We start from the raw sequence: 20,196 nt of genomic DNA, 5'->3' as shown, positions 1-20,196 counted from the left end.
CAAATAACAGGGTACCAGGGCTCAGCGAGATGGGGCTGGACAGTTGAGGAAGGTCTGTCTGCAGTCATTGCAAGAGTTGTGATCAGAGGAGGGTCCTGATCATTTTGCATCTGAAATAAATCCCAATAATGGCTGATGGATTAGAAATGATGAGGCTGAAGGCTGGGAGACCAGTTAGGAAACAACTGAAAGAGCTCTAGTGAGAAGGAGAAGGGCAGCAGCCAAGGGACGGTCAGGAGGGGTGGGTGTGGGCATTGAGGGAAGAACCGAGAACTTACTGGATATCAGGGTTGAGGGCAAGTCTGCGGCTTCTGACTTGAACGACTGCACAGAGGAGATCTAGTCTCTGAGCCTGGATCCAGGTTAGGACTGAATCTTGGATGCACTGGGCTGGAGGTGCCAGTACCATGCCAGTGGGCCCTCCAGGAGGTCTCTGGACATCAGAGTGGCACAAACCTTCTGGAAAAGAAGTGGGAGAGAGCAAAGAGGATGGTGGGCATGAGCCTGAGAGTAGCTTGTGAAGAGTGAGGAGAGGGGGAGGCTGGCCAGCCTTTACCTTGACCTCCATATCCTGCTTTTGGTCACAGGCCCTGTGTTCTCCTGGTCTTTGAATCTGGCCTGATTTTAGGCATTTCTGGTTCCCACGCCTTCTGTTCAGCAGCAGTGCAACTCAGCCTCCCCTACTCAGGCTTCTGCAGGGTTTTCTTAAAAAAAAAAACCCTCCTGACCTGTTAAAATTATATTCTCCCTTTCCCCAGATGAGCATCATCAATCCACCTGGCCCAGGTTGCCCTTCAGTCCCCAGTAAATTTTTTGGAGATCATGCATTTTGTTCCCTGATCTGACAGTTACTCCCTTAGCAATTATTTCCTATTTTCACATTTAAGATCCCATAACCACCAATGTATATTCAGTTGTCACATCCATTAGGATGTTTTCAGCTACTCATCATACTCAAACTGATTTAAACAGTGAATTTTTTATTTCATATAACCGAAATCTGGAGATCGGACAGATCCCAAGATGACTGATGCAGTGGTTCATCAATGTTACTAAGGACCCAGGTTCTTTACTGACCTTGCTCTCCTTGGGCCTCTGGCTTCATCCTTAGAACAGTGAGAAAATGAGAGCTCTAGATGTTATATCCAAACACACAAACAGGCTAAAAATGAAGAGAGTCTTGCCCCCGCCGTGCAGTGAAGTCCTTCCCTCCCGCTGGCTTGGATCATGTCCTCAAATCATCAGCACCAGCAGCAGTCACCCAAGGAACCCCAGGCTCTGCCTGGCTGAGGCTAATTAGAATCCACCTCTGTTGTTTAGGAGGAATTAGCTTTTCCCCAGCATCCCAAGGCCAGATTTACCTAAATAAAACCAGGGCTTTCGTTAGGGGGAAAAGAAAAAGAATGCATGCTGGTAGGATATAAGAATAGCTACTTAAATTCTCCATTTTCTTTAGAAGGAAGTATAGGAACTTAAAAAAAGTTCTGCATTTCTTTACCAAAGAGAAAATGAGCCTAATCTGTCACTTCTTTTTTATCCACAGCTCCTTCATTCCCAAGTTCATCACCCACCTCTTCAAGTGCAAGCCAATCAGCATGGTGGGGGCAGAACAGGTGAGATGAAGCTGGGGTAGGGCTTTTCCCCTCGCTTTTGTTGTGGATCAAACCACATATCCTTCTGGTCCAGAGGCACTACATAAAAGTAAAACCACTGGTTTCCCCTGTTTGAGGACAGAATGATGATCTGGCAGCTTAATTCATTCATCCATTTATTTAAAGCATTTTTTTCCATTGAGCACACCCCCTAAGTACCTGGGCCTTATTCTAGGGATGGCGCATACCACAGTGAACAGGCAGACAAGACCTCCCCTTCATAATGTTTACACTCTAGTAAGAAGAGACAGATAACATACAAGTAACAAATAAGTTAGAAGATCATTTTTACCTCAGTATGCAGGGTATAAAGCTAGGTTATATGAAAGAATACCTTAGGGGCATGATATTCATCATATTCTTTATGTATTTATGTGCCATGTGCTCAGCCGCTCAGTCGTGTCCGACTCTTTGCAGCCCCATGAACTGTAGCCCACCAGGCTTCACTATCTATGGAATTTTCCGTCATATTTTTATAGAGATGTATTCTTTTAAAATATTTATTTATTCATTCATTCGGCTGCTTCAGGTCTTAGTTGCAGCAATGGAATTTTCCCTGTATCACGTGGAACCTTTCTGTTGCAGTACACTGACTCTCTAGTTGCAGTGCGCAAGTTGAAGTAGTTGTGGCATGTGGGCTGAGTTTCTCCACAGCACATGGGATCTTAGTTCCCCAACCAGGAATCAAACCCATGTTCACGCATTGCAAAGTGAAAGTGTTTTAGTCGTTCGGTCGTGTCCGACTCTTTGCGACCCCATGGACTGTAGACCTTAAGGCTCCTCTGCCCATGGAATTCTGCAGGCAAAAATACTGGAGTGGGTAGCCATTCCCTTCTCCAGGGAATCTTCCCAACCCAGGGATCAAATATGAGTCTCCCTCATTGCAGGCAGATTCTTTACTAGGAAGCATATTGCAAGGCAAATTCTTAACCACTGGACCACCAGGGAAGTCCCGAAATATATTCTTTACATATTTATCTTCTTTATATTCTCTGTTCTGTGAGGAGTAGTGGCTTTAGGTTGGATGGTTGGAGGAGGCACCTCTGAGAGTTGGGGCTGGAGGAGGACTAGGAGAAAAGCATCTGGGCAGAGGGAGCCACAATGGCTCTTGATTATTTTGGGTCCTGTAGTGGCTGGGGCAGAGACAACCTAGGAGCAGCAAGCAAAGACAGGCTCATCTTTTTGGTATGGAGAAGCTCTGTTCACCTCACCCAGCAAGTCTTCCTCCATCAGCCCCACCCTGCTCACTTGAATTCTATGCCTCAAGACACGTCTGCATAGACGGTGTCACCTCAGCACTGCTGAGTTGAGTTGGGTGCCATGGCAGTTGCCTCTGCTCAGATACCACCTGTTCATACTCTGTAATTTGAGCAGCTTGAGTTTGGAGAACAGTTTAAGCTCCTTTAAAAACAAACAATAATATTCAACCCCTAATTCATTTTCTGTTTGTTTATAATTGTTCAAGCCATTTAACTGTAGCTTCTTAATCTTCATACAAATGTAAACAGAAGGCTCAGTTTGCCTTTATTCTCATTATTTTTGAAGATTTAGTTGTTCTTTGTTTTTAATTGAAGTACAGTTGATTGACAGTGTGCTATTCATTTTAAGTGTACAGCAAAATGACTCAGTTACATGTATACATATATCTATTCTTTTTCAGATTCTTTTCCCTTAGAAGTTATTACAAAATATTGAGTATGGTCCCTTAGCCCCTAATTATTTAAAAACACTTACTTAGATACAAACTGTTCATGTACTGATCATATATGATCCCTTAATATTCATTAAAATAAATCCTCTGTAGACCTTTATTCAGCAATACTGAACTGATTTCAGTTGCTTTCTATATTTGAAAGGACTACATTTTTAAGTAAGGAGAATATATAGTTCAAGGCATTTCCATAACTCCTGCCCTTCCACTGGATTAGTTGACTGGGTGGCAGCTCAGCTCTCCTAGCTCCATGACTTGCCCCAACCTTGGGCCCTTGGCCGTGCTGGTCCAAGTCAGGCCTCAGAAGGGTGGCAGGTCAGCATATGCCCTGGTGCATCATGGGTCTATCAGAAAGTATCAAAGCCAGAGATGTAATACCTGTGAATAACAGGCATCTCTTGAATCTCATAAGTGCTGTATGTTTTATACTCTTTTGTAAGTGAGTGGCCTTCCTACACTATAGCAAGGCAGTAGGTGTGAACCTTAAGGTTATGGGCTCCAGAATCACTAAGGTCTGATGCTGAATCCTATCTCTGCCACCCAGCAGCTGTTTGTCCTTAGACAAGTTACTTACCCTTCAAGGGCTTTAGTTTCCTCATCTATAAAATGGGGATAATCATAGCACCACCTCACAGGATAGTTGTGAGGATTAAACAAGATAATGTACTGAAGAAGATCAGCAAGGAGATCAAGCCAGTCGATCCTAAAGGAAATCAACCCTGAATATTCATTGCAAGGAGTGATGCTGAAGCTGAAGCTCTAATACTTGGCCACCTGATGCAGAAAGCCGACTCATTGGAAAAGATCCTGATGCTGGGAAAGACTGAGGGCAGGAGGAGAAGGGGGCAACAGAGAATGAGCTGGTTGGATGGCATCACTGACTCAATGGACGTGAGTTTGAGCAAACTCCGGGAGATAGTGAAGGACAGGGAAGCCTGGCCTGCTGCAGTCCATGGGATCACAAAGAGTCAGACACAGCTTAGTGACTGAACAACAACAATGCACTGAAGTGCTTGACCCAACATCAGGCACATGGGAAGCCCTCAACAAATGCCAGCTCTTACTATTAATAGTTTGTTTCTCTATCAGCGCCTGTCTTCTCACATGGAAACATCTAGTCAATGCTTGACGTGGGCTGTCTGGCTGACCAGCTTAGCAGAGTCAGAAGCATTGTTTCAGCAAACGTCTTGGGAGGTTGCGTAGATTCAGACACTAACTGACTGCGTCTGAGTGTTGAGTTTCAGTGTTTGGAAATTCTTGCCTCTTGCACGTCATAAGCACAGAATGAACCTTCTCCTCGGGAAACAGCAGAATAATGCCCCAGCAAGTCCAGCTTCATGAGCACATGTTCACCAAGGATCCTCTGTTCACCTCACTGCTGTGTGTGATGAGAGAGGACGTGGAGTGATTGCTCTTAGTGTGTCTGAGAGAAGCTTTGGATTCTGTTTCTCGTCTCTAGAAACTAATTTTCTCAAGTCTCTAGAATTGATGAAGCCCCTGGAACAGAGTTGACTCATAGGGAATATGTTTCCATGAGCTTGCAGCTCTGCCCAGGCCTTGCAAGCTGATTTAGTGTCCAGCAACCATGCTATTTTCATCTTGTCACATGAATCCAATGTCATATCTATTTTTCTCAGATTTTCCTTTCTTTAAAAGAATGTTAAAATAATCAACTCAGACTCCAAAAGCCCGCATCTTCAGAAAAATATCAGTTTGGCCAGTATTCTGCTTTGAGATGTGAATGAGAAAACCATCTGGAAACTGGCGTTTGACTTTATCAGACCCCAGACAAACTTGAGTGGGTGACAGGGGAGCATAGACATCAATAGGCCCTGCCTCGGGTGAAGGGTGGGGAGGCCATGAGTAGGAGCTACAGGGCAACGTGGCCCTTGGAAGAGTCCCACGTGAAGTTCAGGTTTAGCTGGGGTTCATGCTTGCCATGAGTATCTGGGCTTAGAAGTCCATGCAGTCATGGAGTTGGAGGCATGATCACTCAAGCAGCAAAACCACAGGAAACTGGAAGTTACCAGAGAGAAGTTCATAGATTAAAACAGATTCTAGGACTTCCCTTGTGGTCCAGTGAATAAGACTTCACTTTCCAATGCAGGGGGTACGGGTTCAGTCCCTGGTCGGGAAGCTAAGATCCCACCTGCTTCTCAGCCAAAAAACAAAAACATAAAACAGAAGCAGTATCATAACAAATTCAATAAAGACTTTAAAAATGGTCCACATTAAAAAAAAAAAAAAGTTAAAACTTCTGCTTAAAAAAAAAAGAAAAAAGTCTTGAGACAGATTCTGTCGCAAGTCTTATAGCAGCTGTAATCCAAGTTTAACAAAAGCTGTGAGAGTCAAGGATTGAGGCCTAATCTCAGAAGCCTCTGCTTTGCCACAAAGGTACTAGATCCTAATTTTAGATTGCATTTTAATACTTGTGTCAAAAACAGTAAAGAAGACATTTTCCTGCTCTTGATTCTTTCCCTGATCACTGTATAAAGTAAATTATTTCTCTTTGGGCCCCAGAGTCTGCTTGAGCAATTGCAAGGGCACGCGGAACTGAACCATACAGTATTTGTCATGCTTCTTGCTAGTTTGTGATTTTCAGAGAATCTTGTGGGATTTGCAGGGTCATTAATTAGTCTTTTGGTCACAGTATGTATGACTGAGCACGCAGTAGAAATGGAATCCATTTGCACAAACTTACCAGAGGAAGCAGTTCACTGTTGTGTCAGGAAAAGGACCCAGGGTGTTTTTAAGCACTCCTTTGGGGGGGAGAAAGTGTATTAATAAAATTTAATATATGTAAATGACCAGTTTTTTAAAAGAATGACAAAACCTTATTAGCAAGCTAGGAGTAGAAGAAAGTGTGTTAAAGCTGATTTTATTTTAAAACGGTATATACAGAAACATATGTGAGGGTCTACATGGATAAATCCATTTGTCAAAACTGTACAGTTAAAAATTGTGCATTTCAATGTATGTAAATTTAACCTCAGAAAAATTAAGTGAGGGACAAGGAGTGGTTGCAGCACGCTTTCTCAGCCTTTGCACTGTTGACATGTGGGGCTAGAGAATCTTTTTTGTTGTGGGGCTGCCCTGTGCATTATAAGATGTTTGGCACCATTCCTTACCACTGCTCACTAGTTGCCAGTAATGCCCTGCCAATGTTGACAACCAAAAATGCATCCAGACGTCGCCAGATATCCAGGCCAGGGGTGGGAAGAGGGACCAACACCCCCATCCCCCAGCTGAGAGCCAGTGTATTGGAGGCATAGATGAACTGAGACGAGCATGTGAGAATGTCTCTGGTTAGTACAACCGACTGCATAAGGATTCACTGTATTCTTCTGTTTATGTCATACATGTTTGAGACTCTCCATAATAACAAGATTTTTTTTTTTTTAAGTAGTGGTCCACCCTCACATAATACCTACTCAAGTGATATCCACAATAAAATTTTATTTTGAGAAATGACACAAAAGTCAATTAGTGCTTAAAGTAACTTCCTTCTAAATTTTGTGATTATAGAAAGTGTGTTCAGAAAAGCTAAACTTTCTCCTTCCTTTTTTAAATGTGCTTGTGTGTCCGTGCACAGGGTAGAGCTTTCTTCCTTTTGTTCAGCCCTTCTCTGTTTCTGAGGAGCCTTTTGAATCTCTCCACTCCCTAACCGCTCACTCCTCTGTCCTGTTAGCTCTGGCCCATCTTGACTTTTATGAGACCGTCCCGTCCACCGAGAACGTGAAGCCTCCTCTATCACTCGCTTTGTGCCACACAGAGTTGAAGAGACAAGCACAGCCATGCTCTGCAGGGGCTTATGACCATGGCAGGATCGTCAAGGTCCTGGAGATGGGAGGACCGAGCAAGCTCATGAGTGAAATGAATCAGTTAATGGGGAAAAAAATTGCCATTAAACATCACGCTTAATGGTCAAATACAGAAAGATTTTTCTCTTGACATTAGGAACAAGACAAGGATGTCTGCTGTCACCATTTCTGTTCCACATTGCCCTTGAAGTCCTGGCCAGGAAAATAAGGTGAAAAATTTAAAGAAATAAAAGGTACACAATTAGAAAGGAAGAAACAAAGCTGTCATTTTTCACATTTTACAGAGAACATGATTGTGAATGACAAAATCCAGAAGAATCTGTAGACAGACTATTAGAATAGAAATTTAGTAGGCAGGGGCCAATATAAGGTCAGTATTTAAATTATTTTCAATATTTGTATATACCAGCAACAATTTAAACATTTTTAATGAAACCATATATAGTAAACTCTAGCTAGTAATAAGTATTTTTAAAATGTGTGAGTCTTCTACGCAAAAAATGACACACTATTAAGAGATATTAAGGAAAATCTTTAAAATGACAGGAAGGTCCATGTTTATATGTTAAAAGACTCAATACTTTTTTTTTTTTTTTAATTTTTGGTCACCCTGCGTGACATGTGGGATCTTAGTTCCCCAACCAGGGATTGTACCCACACTCCCTGCCCTGGCAGCAGAGTCCTAACCACTGGGCTTCTAGGGAAGTCCCATAGACTCAGTACTTTTAAATGTCAGTTCTTTCAAAGTTACAGATAGAGTGAAATCCCTGCAGGGGTTGGCTGGTTGCTTGTGGGTGTGAATGTAAATTGATAATCGGATTCTAAAAGTTGGATGGAAATGCAGAGGACCAGAAATAGCTGAAATAACTCTTAAGAAAGAGAACAGAGTTGGAGGATTTAAACTTCAAGATACCAGGGCTTCTTTTAATGCTAAAGTAATTAAGCACACAGGGACAAATGGGCCAACAGAAAGGAATGGAGTTCAGAAATTGACCCACACATACACAGACACTTGATTTATGGCAAAAACAGCACTATAATTCAGTTGGGAAGGGATGGTCTTCTCAGTAAACAGTGCTGGGTAATTGAATATCCACATGGGAAAAAAATTAATCCTTTTTTTTTAAGGAATTTTTTGATGTGGGCCATTTTTAAAGTCTTTATTGAATTTGAATTTGTTACAGTATTACTTCTGTTTTATGTTTTTCTGTTTTTGGAAGCCCCAGAAAAAAATTAATCTTGACCCTAACCACACACCATATACAAAAGTCAGTTCCCAAAAAAACAAATCAGTTCCAATGAGGATGTGGAGAAATTGGAACCCTCATACACTGCTGGTGGAAATGCAAAATGCTTGCAGCCATTTGGGGAAAGTTTGGCCGTTTCTCAAAATGTTAAGCATGGAGTTACTATATAACCCAGCCATTCCACTCCTAGATAGAAACCCAAAAGAATTGGAAAAGTGTGTCACGTAAACCATTGTACACAGATATTCAGCATGGCATTATTCATAATCGCCAAAAAGTAGAAACAATTCAAACGCCCATCAGTTGATGAATGGGTAAACAAAATGTGGTTTAATCTGACAAGGGAATATCATTCAGTTGTAAATAGAAATGAAGTACTTACTCATGCTGCAACATAGATGAGCCTTGAAAACATTATGCTAAGTGAAAGAATCATAGACAAAAGGTCACAGAACGTATGATTCCATTTATATGGAATGTCCAGAGCCGGCAAATCCACAAGACAGAAAGCAGACTACTGGTTGGTAAGGGCTGGAGGAGAGGAGGGGAAGAGATGCGATTGCTAATGGCCATGGAATTTATTTGTGGCATGATGAGATGTCTGGAACTGAACAGTACACTTTTAAAAGGTGAATTTATCTCAAATTTTTTTTTTTAAAAAACAACTTCAGGTGGATTATAGCTCTGAAAATGAAAGATAAGACAACAAAACTTCTGAAAGATAAAAGAATATTTTTATGACTGTGGGTTAGGCAGAGATTCCTTAACAAAACGTTAGACGTACTAATCGTAAAAGAAGAGATTATTTGGAGTACTTAAAATTAAGGACTTGTTTTTCTCAAAAGCCAAGCCAGAGTAGCAGATGATATTTGCAATATATGTAACTGACAGAGTACTTATATTCTAAATATATCCTTTTAAAAATCTCTAACATATCACTTGTATGGAATCTTAAAGAAAAAAAAAAAAACCTCCAAATTTCAGAGAAACAGAGAATCGAATGGTAGTTGCCAGGGGCTGGGGGAAGCAGGAAATGGAGAGATGGCGGTCAGAGGATACACACTTTCAATTCTAAGGTGTAAGTTCCAAGGAGCTAATGTACAGCATGGTGACTGTAATTAATAATACAGTGTGATGTACTTGAAATTTGCTGAGAGTAGATCTTAAGCATTCTTACCACATACACAAAAGGAGAGTTAATTATCTTGATCTTGGTAATCATTGCACAAAGTGTATGTATATCAAATAATCACCTTGTACACTTTAAATATGTGCAGTTAAAGTGTATTTGTCAATTATTCCTCAATAAAGTTGAAAAACATACTTTAGAAAAACCTCAACAAATCAATTAGAAAAAGGATAATCAACCAGTAGAAAAGATGGCAAAAGACTTGAACAGGTGCTTCAAAAAGAGGCTCACCAGTAAGCATATTAATTGTCTAGGGAAATATAAATTAAAGTCACAGTATCAGAATGGCTAAAATTTAAAAAGACCAAGAATACCAAGTGTTGGTGAGAATGTAAAGCAACTGGAACTTTCAGGCATTGCTGGTGGGACTGGAAATTGGCACAAGCAAACTGGAAGACTATCTGACAGTCTCTACTTAAAGCTAAACATATGCCTACCCCTTGATCCGGCAGTTCTATGGAGATGCTACCCCCAGAGAAATGAGGGTGTGTGGCCACCAAAGACATGTGCAAGAATGTCCATAGCAGATTAATGAGCAGCAGGCCAGTCCTGAGTCACAGAGGGCAGAAGAGTGGTAGCCTTTGTTGGGAAGGAAGAGAGAACATTGACTGGAAGAGACCCCTGGGAAGCCTTCTGGGATGCAAATAATGTCCCAAGTCATCTTTTTAATTTATTTTTTTAATTGAAGTATAGAGGAATTGAAGTACAGCTGCTGATGTCCAGCAAAGTGATTCTGTTATATATATATGTCCATATACATATATGAAGATTATATAGTCTTTTTCATTTTCTTTTCCATTCTAGATTATAATAAGATATTGAATATAGTTCCCTGTGTTATATAGTAGGACCACGTTGTTTATCTCTTTTATATATAGTAATGTGTGTCTGCTAATCCCCAGCTCCTAATTTATCCACCCCCTTTGGTAATTTATCCACACCATTGGTAGCCATCAGTTTGTTTTCTATGTCTGTGAATCTGTTTCTGTTTTGTAAATAAGCTCATTTGTGTTGTATTTTAGATTCCACATATAAGTGATAGCGTATGATGTTTGTCTTTAACTTAATTCACTTAGTATGATAATGTCGAGGTCCATCCATGTTGTTGCAAATGACAATACTTCATTGTTTTTATGGCTGAGTATCATTCTGTTGTGTGAACACGTCTCTATCCTTTCATCTGTTCTGTTTGGTTGGAGGATAATTAGTTTACAGTGTGTGTTCGTTTCTGCTGTGCAGTCAGCTGAAGTGGATCAGCCATATGCACACACATCTATCCCTGTGGACCTCCCTCCCCAGCTTACCCTCATCCCTCCCCTGTAGGTCATCATAGAGCACTGGTTCACTTATTTGGTGATGGAGAAAGTCCCATGTCTTTAATTAGGCAGTAGGGTGTATGTGCTGTGCTGTGCCTACTCGCTCAGTCACGTCCGACTCTTTGTGATCCCATGGACCGTAGCCCGCCAGGCTCCTCTGTCCATGGGGATTCTTTAGGCAAGAATACTGGAGTGGGTTGCCATGCCCTCCTCCAGGGCATCTTTCCTGGAGAATTGACCCAGGGGTCAAACGCAGGTCTCCCACATTGCAGATGGATCTTTTACTGTCTGAGCCGCCAGGGAAGCCCTGTAGGGTGTATACATGTGTATAATTTATCAAGCTGTGTACTTGGTCTTTGTGTACTTTACTGTATGAAAGTTATACCTTAAATTTAAAGAAAAAAAAGGAAAGAGGAAAGAAACAAGGCATGTCCTCACCTTGGCCCCCCCATTCTTCATATCCTGAACTGTTTCTTCCACATCACCTCATTAAAGAACTTAGTGTTATATATATGGCCTTTACCTTCTAGAAGTGTGTCTTTATTTTGTCTGCTCAAGGTTTCTATCACTGTGATAGTCATGTTGTCCCCCAAGAGGTATCAGAGCTTCCCATTAATGGGCGATGATGACTCTTCCCAGGCATAGCATGCTAGCCAGCTTTGCACCCCAGTAGCCCACCAACAACATGCGCCATATCACCCCAAAAATTTTTCTCTGAGGCTCAGCCGAATTTGACCGACGACCACCTCTTGCCCAGTGCCTCATGCATAAGGAGATGAGCTTTTAGCTATTTTCAAAGATGAAAGCCAACAGATTTTCATGATAAATGGACCATTTCACCTTCATTTCCCACAGACTAAGTCTGTCGGACTTGCTCCCACATTTTCTGACTGCATTACTTCCGGTAAAACCTGAGACCAAGGTTTCTATCTGTTCATCTGTCTGGTGAGGAGAGAATTTTACTGTGACTGGCCAGGAATTGAGAATGTCCTATCTTTCAAAATATGGGAGATACTAGAGGGTTATGTCTGGTTCATTCAAAACTCTTCCTGTCACTTAAAAGACTGTACAATTATTTATGCATATAACACTCTCTGGGAAGTACAAAGTACAGAAAAAAACAGGAAGTATCCCCATATGTTTTTAAATAATCATTGATTTTTTTTTTCTTGCTAGCAACTAATGCTAAGACATGGCTTTGATTTTAACAAGACACTGAAATTCTGCTACATAGAAGATAAAGTTGAATCCTTACTAGGCCTCAGATATTTAAAGGCATACTATGAAGAAAGAAGACAAGGAAAAACATAGTTCCAGTTAATAAAAGTATAGAAAATAATGTCAAGAGTATCAGCTTCCCATTTAGCTTAGTCATGTCTTAACATGGTCCCATATTTGCTTTAAATCTTTTTTATATAAATTATAATTATGGCTGAAGTCCCCTGTGGACCTACCCTGCCATTCCTTTCCCTCCATGCCCAGAGGTAATCACTATTCTGATTTTTATTTTATCATTCCCATATGTGCTTTGATAAGTTACATGTGTATGTATCCACAAACGATATATAATTTTGTTTTGCAAATGTTTAAACTTTATACAAATGGTGCTATACATAACATTTCCCCAGTTGCTTTTTTTGCCCAACGTAATGATTTCTGAGATTTATCTGTGTTGATATAGGTTGTTTGAGTCACTTATTTTAATTTCAGTGTCATGTTTCATTGTGTGAATATAGCACTGTTTGTTTATCCATTCTACACTGTTGCTGGACATTTAGGTTATTTCCAATCTTTGGCTTTTACAAACAGTGGATTAGGGAACCTTTTTTGACATGGGCAAGAATTTCGTTAAAGGATATGAGTACTGTGTCACAGGTTATGCACAAATTCCACTAGGAAATAGCACTGAAATTCCCCCAAAGTGCTTCAACCAGTTTTTACCCTCATCCTAAGTGTGAGTTTCATTGCACTATATGCATGCCAATACTTGGTATTTAGACCTTTTTACTTTCTTTTGCCTTTCTGATGAGTCCAAAATGATACACAGTTGTGGCTTTGATTTGTGTTTACTGGATCACTAGTAAAATTAAGTATCAGGGGCCTGGTGGGCTACAATCCATGGGGTTGTAAAGAGTCAGACACACCTGAGCACACACACATCATTTCACAGTCCTTATGAGCACTTGAGTCTCCACTTTTGTGAGGTGCCTGTTCAAATCTTTGCCCCACTGTTGGTATTGTTTTTACCGGGCTGCTGTTCTTTTTCTTACTGATTTTCAGGAATCAGATCTTTTCAAATTCTTACTTGTTATCTACATATCTTTGGTGAGGTAGCTGTTAAGATCTTGGGCCCATTTTTTAGTTGGATTGTTTTCTTATTGTTGAGTTTTTCTTTAAAAATCTTTGTATGTTTTAGATAACAGTCCTTTACAAGATGTATCTTTTGCAAATACTTTCTCCTATCTGTGGCTTACCTTCTTACCCCTTTGACATTGTCTTTTGGAGAGCAAACATTTTTCATTTTAACGAAGAGCAGTTTATCCGTTATTTCTCTAATGGATCATGTCTTTTTTTCTTAATTTATTTTTTAATTGAAGGATAACTGCTTTACAGAATTTTGTTGTTTTCTGTCAAACCTCAACATGAATCAGCCATAGGTACACAAATACCCCCTCCCTTTTGACCCTCCCTCCCAGCTCCCTCCCCATCCCACCCCTCTAGGTTGATACAGAGCCCCTGTGAGTTTCCTGAGACCTACAGCAAATTCCCATTGGCTATCTGTTTTACAGATGGTAATGTAAGTTTCTAAAGGATCATGTCTTTGGCGTTATATCTAAAAAGTTATCACCATACCCAGGGTCATCTAGGGTTTCTCTTATGCTACCTTCCAGAAGTTTTATAGTTTTGTGTTTTATGTTTAGGCCTATGATCCATTTTGGGTTAGTTTTCGTGAAGGGTGAAAGGTCTATGTCTAGATTCCTTTTTCCTTTTCCTTTTTTTTTTTGTATATGGATGCTGAGTTGTTCAAGCACCATTTGTTGAAAAGACTATCTTTACTCCATTGAATTACCTTTGCTGCTTTGTGAGTGATCAGTTGACTCTATTTGTGTGGACTGTATTTGTGATGTATTTCTGGGCTCTCTCTTCTGCACAGATGATCTATTTGTCCTTTCATCTGTACCACACTGTCTTGCTTACTTTATTATAAATCTTGGAGTCAGTATCTTGGGACTTCCTGGTGGTCTAGGCAGATTTTTAACTACTGGACCACCAGGAAGTCCCAAGATACTGATGTTTAAATTTGGCTTAATCTCCTACATCCTTACTAGCATCCAGAGAAATCCAAAGTAGAGCAGTATGGAGTTACCATTTTTTGCCTGTTCAATAAGCAGAAATTTTAGAGACATTTGTCAGGTTCTTCCTGCATATCCTGAACTGCTTTCTAAATGGAATGCAGGGGACGTGGGTTTGATCCCTGGTCTGGGAAGATTCCACATGCCACGTGGCAACTAAGAGTCCACATGCCATGCACCACAATTACTGAGCCCAAGCTCTGGAGCCCTCAAGCTAGAAGGAGAAGCCACTGTAACGAGAACCCCACACACTGCAACAAAGAGTAGCCCCCCGCTCGATGCAACTACAGAAAGTTCACACACACAGGTGAAGACCCAGTGCAGCCAAAAATTAAAATAAATTAAAAAATTTTTTTAAATATCAAGAAAATGTTATTTATCAACGTGAGTACACAAGGTGTTGTGCCCATGTGAAGTGGCTGGTACTATTCTGTTCTCTTCCCTCAGCTACTGCTGGACACGCACTCCCTGAAGATGGTCCTGCTTGATCTGCCTTCCATCGGCTCTCAGGTGGTGAGGAAAGCCCCGGCCAGTTACACCAAGATCGTGGTGAAAGGCATGACCCGCGCGGAGATGATCCTCAAGGTGGGACTTGTGTCTTCTTTAGGGTTTCAGTTAAAAGGGCCTAGTTACCTGATCGCTTATTCCAAACAGTACTGAGTACTGGTCTCAAAAAGCCCAGGTTTGAAACTATTCCCATCAGTCCCAGGAGATTGTCTGCATTCTTTGGCTGGACCAGACTTTGGCCTCATCAGCTATTATTCAAAGTCAGTGCAGTGTTGCTGGGGAGGGGTGGGGGTGGGGGGGTGGTCAGTAATTCTGTCTGACAAATTATTCTTTCTTATAATGGGATTCTCTTGTAATAAGATTTGGCCAAGATTGGAGGCTGGGTGGCATTGTCAACTCAATCAGCCTCCAGTCAGGGTCTCTCTGCTCTGCTTCTCTCTGCTTCCTAGCTGTCAATTCCTCCCATCCTTGGCTTTCTAAGTTCTGCCACTTTATAAGAACTTAGAACAAATGTCGCATAACTGATTCTAATCAGCAAATGGTTTTCTAAAGCCCCACTTAACAAAATATATGTGGAGTGATGATGCTAAGAATGTCTGAAGCCTTGAGCTCCTGCATCTGATTTCCACCTGGACTTGTCGAGTGGAGAGGGAGCCTCCTAGGGAGGGGAGAGAAGGCTAGAGAACAAATGGAGCTGTCACGGGATGCTCTTAGAAGGCCAGGGCCTCCCGGCCCTTCAGGTCAGTCTGCAAGCAGAATTGGCTCAAATGATGGAGGAGTGGGAAGTCACGGCGGGCCCTGACATGGGTGGACCGGGCGAGGGGCCTCCACAGACCTTGGGCTTTGACCTGAGGAAGCAAAGCAACCTAATCCATCTCTTCCCTAGCTGGTTTACTCTCCATGGGGGAGAGCAGGGTTTGGAGAGAATTTCTGAGTGAGTTCTCCTTGCCACTCTTGAGTTGTACTCTCAGAAATCCAAAACCAAACCAGCCTACTGGAGGAAGAAAACCGGACCCCCACAGTGAAAACCAAATGACTATGAACATGAGGGTTTTGATGCTAGGGCTCTCCTGCTGGTGGTCCATGAAGTTGTTGTTTAGTCACTGAGTCGTGTCTGACTCTTTTGCGACCCCATGGACTGTAGCCCACCAGGCTCCTCTGTCCATGGGGTTCTCCAGGCAAGAATCCTGGAGTGAGTTGCCATTTCCTAATCCAGGGGATCTTCCCGACCCGGGGATCACCTGCATCGACAGGTGGATTCTTTACCAATGAGCCACCAGGGAAGCCCTGGTATGTGAAGTGGATGTAGTTAAATGAAGTTCCCGATTTTAAGTCTTGGGAACACTGAAGCTTTGTGGGGTTTTTTGTTTTTGAGAAAATCCACTTAACTTGATGCTTTTTGAGGCCATCCCTTGGGAACCAGGGCCTCCCTGTTGCTCAGCTAGTAAAGAATCCGCCTGCAATGTGGGAGACCTGGGTTCAATCCCTGGGTTGAGAAGATCCCCTGGAGAAGGGAAAGGCTACCCACTTCAGTATTCTGGCCTGGAGAATTCCATAGACTGTATAGTCCATGTCATTGCAAAGAATTGGACACAACTGAGTGACACTTTATTTGGGAACAGCAATACGTCAGGACAGAAGGAGCAGGTACCAGAAACCCAGGAAATGTCCCAAACAGGGGACCTTCCAACACAGTGTTTCCTGTGGTCTTGATATTTTAAAAAAGACACCTGGGACTCCTCCCCAGGCTCTATGAATTAGAATCTTCGAAGGAGGGACATAGTAATCTGTACTTAAAAAGCAATTCAGGTGACATTTTTGATTTAGCAAATTTAGGAAGCATTGTGTTGTTATTCAGTTGCTAAATCATGTGTGACTTTTTGTGATCCCATGGACTGCAGCACACCAGGTTTCCCTGTCCTTCACTGTCTCCCTGAGTTTGCTCAAACTCATGTCCATTAAGTCAGTGATGCCATCCAACTATCTCCTCCTCTGTTGCCCCCTTCTCCTCCAGCCCACAATCTTTCCCAGCATCAGGGTCTTTTACAATGAGTCGACTCTTCACATCAGGTGGCCAAAGTATTGGAGCCTCAGCATCAGTCCCTGCAATGAATATTCAGGGTTGATTTCCTTTAGGATTGTCCGGTTTGACTGGAAGCATTGCTGTAACTGAATGCTGAGATGAAACAGGCTGTCAGGACGTTTCTGTAGAAGGTGCTCCGCTGCCTTGGATCGTAAGCATTTCTGGCAGGCCTGACTCTCCTCTCTCCCTCACAGGTTGTGATGGCCCCTCATGAGCCATTGGTGGTATTTGTGGACAATTACATCAAGCTCCTGACAGACTGCAACACAGAAACCTTCCAGAAGATCCTGGACATGAAGGTGAGCTCAGCATCTTGTTCTGTCCCTGGTGCATCCTTCTCACACTCCGTGATTCACTGAGGGGTGGGATTCAGCCCGGGCCCCTGGGGGGCCTCCTCAAAGTGCCCCTGCTGGGCCCAGGCTGCAAGAAGCCATTTGAGGAGGGGGATCCAGGGCCCGCGACCATGCCCCCCATCACCTTCTGATGGCAGGGAGCTGGGCTTGGCGGGGCTGCGAGGAGAGGAGGCGGCCCTCCCGCATCCTGCTGCCTGGCCACTTGCCCTCTCAGCCCTTTCTCTCCTCTCCTTTTGCCTTTTCTTCCTCCCCTGCTTCTCTCCCAGGCTACTACGCAGGGCTGATATCTCCCCTGGAGAAAATGCTAATCCTCAGCCCAGTGAATACCAGATTCTGCACTTGCCCTTGTGTCCTTGGGGGCCAGACCTGCCATCACCCTCCTTTGTCTCCACCTCAGGGGCTGAAGCGGAGCGAGCAGAGCAGCATGCTGGAGCTCTTCCGCCAGAGGCTCCCCGCCCCGCCCTCAGGGCCTGAAGGCTCCAGCTCCCTGTCCCTCCTGGCTCCAACTCCAGAACAGGAGTCCTCGCGCATCCGCAAACTGGAGAAACTGATTAAAAAGAGACTGTAGGAGCGCCCAGGGGGCGCTTTTCCCCCTGGCTGGTGAGCCACCCGCAACCCGGATCCCCGGACGCCCCTCACATCTCCTGTGCTCCCTGGACCCTCAGATCATCAGTCTTGAAACTTCCTGGGATGTTTGGGTCATTCCTGGGTCGCTCCCATGCCTTGTCTTAATTCCTGCCCTAATGGGAGAAGCCAAATAAGGACTGGAGCAATCTCTGATTCCTGTAGCAGAGGCCACATGGGGTGAAGAAGGCTCCCTGCCTTCACTGGCTGTTCCCTGGCTGCTCCCGACTGGTCCAGTCCTCACTGACTCAGCAGCCTCGCCCGCACAGTCCCACCCTCTGTGACCGTGGCCCTGCTCTGTCCTAGCACTATGGGCCAGAGAACCGGCCTCTCACCACTTCCCCCACCTGCAACTGTTGGAGGTGCCCTCTGCAGCCCGACCCCTAAGAGATGTCCCTTGGGCTTGGCTCTAGGGCTGCAGTGATGAAACGGCAGAGATAGACGTGGCGGAAGAGAGAGGTGTGGCCTTTAGCTGAGCCCTATGAAGAAAGGATGGCTAAGTAAGAAAAGTGCAAGGGGACTTCCCTGGTGGTCCAGTGGTTAAGACTCTGAGCTTTCAGTGCAGGGAGTGTAGGTTCGATCCCTGGTCGGGGAACTGAGATCCCACATGCCACGTGGCCAAATAAGAAAATAAAATAGAAGGAAGTAAACCTTGCAACCAAAAAAAAGAAAAATGCAGGAAGAGTAGGGAGGAGTACAGTGGGTTACCCGGGCAGCTCGGTCAATAGATTTCCCTCTGCCCAGACAGCCATGGTGTTGTGGGAAAGTTATCCAGCCTGTGCTAATTGAGGTTAACGTTCTCTTCTCACTCCTGAAAGGAGGGGTGACGGGCCCATCTCCAGGCAGCCACTTTAGCCGTCTGTCATCAGCCTGGGAAGCTGGAAACGCCAGTGGACTCCCACACCTGGTTCTTGTCACTCTTGGTGTTTACAGATCCACACTTCTTTCTGTGGTTCATTCACAAGGATTCACTTTCTGGACATCTCCATAATGGCATTGAGATGTCAAGGCACTGTTTCCCCTCCACCACCACCAGCCCCAGGTGGTCACAGCCAGAGAAGTTGCTTTCTTGATTTATTACACTGTCAGTAATCTCCAAGGAGCCAACAGATGTCAGTAGGAGTTACGTTAAGTGTCTTGTTGATGGAAGCTGAATGCCGTGTGTATGTCCTGTACAGACAGAACCTGTTTCTCAGCTGGGGGTCTGCATCAGTATCACCTGAGACCCTTTTTATTTTCACAAGTACAAATGCCTGGAGGTTGTGAATCAGTCAGTCTGGAAATCTGGAGTAGCGCCCAGCATACAGTTAAAAAGTTCCATTATGATTATAATATTTACTCCTTGTGAAGATCTGTTATAATAGGAACTTGCTTTATTGAAGATTTCCTATTGCACATTTTCACAAATGGGTATTTTTTTCTGACTGTAAGCAAGTATAATTACTGTACAGTTGAGCTGGTACCCAAACAGTAAAGATGTTTTTTTGCTCATAGCCAGCATCTTGAATTTTGAGTTTGTGTTGATGGAGGGACCATGGCAGAAATTATGCTGTCCCCATCCTGACTAGGATTCTCCTTTGTTTTGATGACTAAGCCCTAAACAGAAGATTTATTTATTATTGTCACTTTGAAATAATATATATAAAGGAGCCCTCATTGATCAAAACAGTAGCTAACAACTCTGCTATTCAGCTGAGTTAGATATTGTATTGGTTCCTTCCCTCTACTTTGTCTAGACTTAAAGAAAACGTGAAAGTCACCTTATGTGGTTAAAATAAATATTGGTAATTTATAATTGATAAAGAGTTCTCTGCTGTGTTTACTATGGCAAGACTTCCAGATTGCTGGTTAGAGGTCCTCAGGCTGGAGAAAGTTCTGTTTGGATCGTAACAGGGAAATAGGAACCACCCCAGACAGGGTGTCTTGACCTCCAAACTCAGAATTGAAGCAACTATCACCACACCTCCCTCTCTTGAAGAACAAAGACCCAGTACCCAGGGCTTTGCCCATCCCACCAGAAAAGGGTGCCGACGTTCTCACACCTCAGATGCTGCCTCGGTACAGACAGAGCAAGACCGAAAATCGACTTCCGAGGACCGGTGTGACAGTGATGGGCAGGCAGGGTGAATGAGCAGGAGAAGTGGGGGATGTGATAGCAGCCCACCCTGAATTGCTGTCGGACGAGGAACCCTAGTCCCCTGTTTATGGAACGCCCGGGAAAGTGCCAGAAGTTCACAGCTGGAAATGAAATTCCTCTCGGTAGCAAGAAAAGTCTCCAAAATAACCAGCTTGCTTGAGGCTGAAAGCAAGTGTTTCACACTTCTTGTCCCCTCCAAGTCA

At 43.3% G+C, this 20,196-nt stretch overlaps 1 protein-coding gene across 1 annotated transcript in view; it reads left to right on the top strand.

Moving 5' to 3' along the window:
- Positions 1–19,659, top strand: part of VPS53 (VPS53 subunit of GARP complex) — a 123,129-nt gene extending 103,470 nt beyond the window's left edge. The window contains exons 19-22 of the mRNA XM_043478615.1: positions 1,544–1,613; positions 14,737–14,874; positions 17,074–17,178; positions 17,630–19,659. Of these exons, the coding sequence (XP_043334550.1) occupies positions 1,544–1,613; positions 14,737–14,874; positions 17,074–17,178; positions 17,630–17,800 (484 nt within the window). The 3' untranslated portion in view covers positions 17,801–19,659. The remainder of the gene's footprint in view (positions 1–1,543; positions 1,614–14,736; positions 14,875–17,073; positions 17,179–17,629) is intronic.
- Positions 19,660–20,196: the final 537 nt, after the last annotated feature.

This window comes from Cervus canadensis, chromosome 1, assembly GCF_019320065.1.
Source record: "Cervus canadensis isolate Bull #8, Minnesota chromosome 1, ASM1932006v1, whole genome shotgun sequence".
Lineage (NCBI taxonomy): Eukaryota > Metazoa > Chordata > Mammalia > Artiodactyla > Cervidae > Cervus > Cervus canadensis.
Note: the sequence above shows the minus strand (reverse complement) of the source record. Positions and strands in the feature narration are given on the sequence as shown.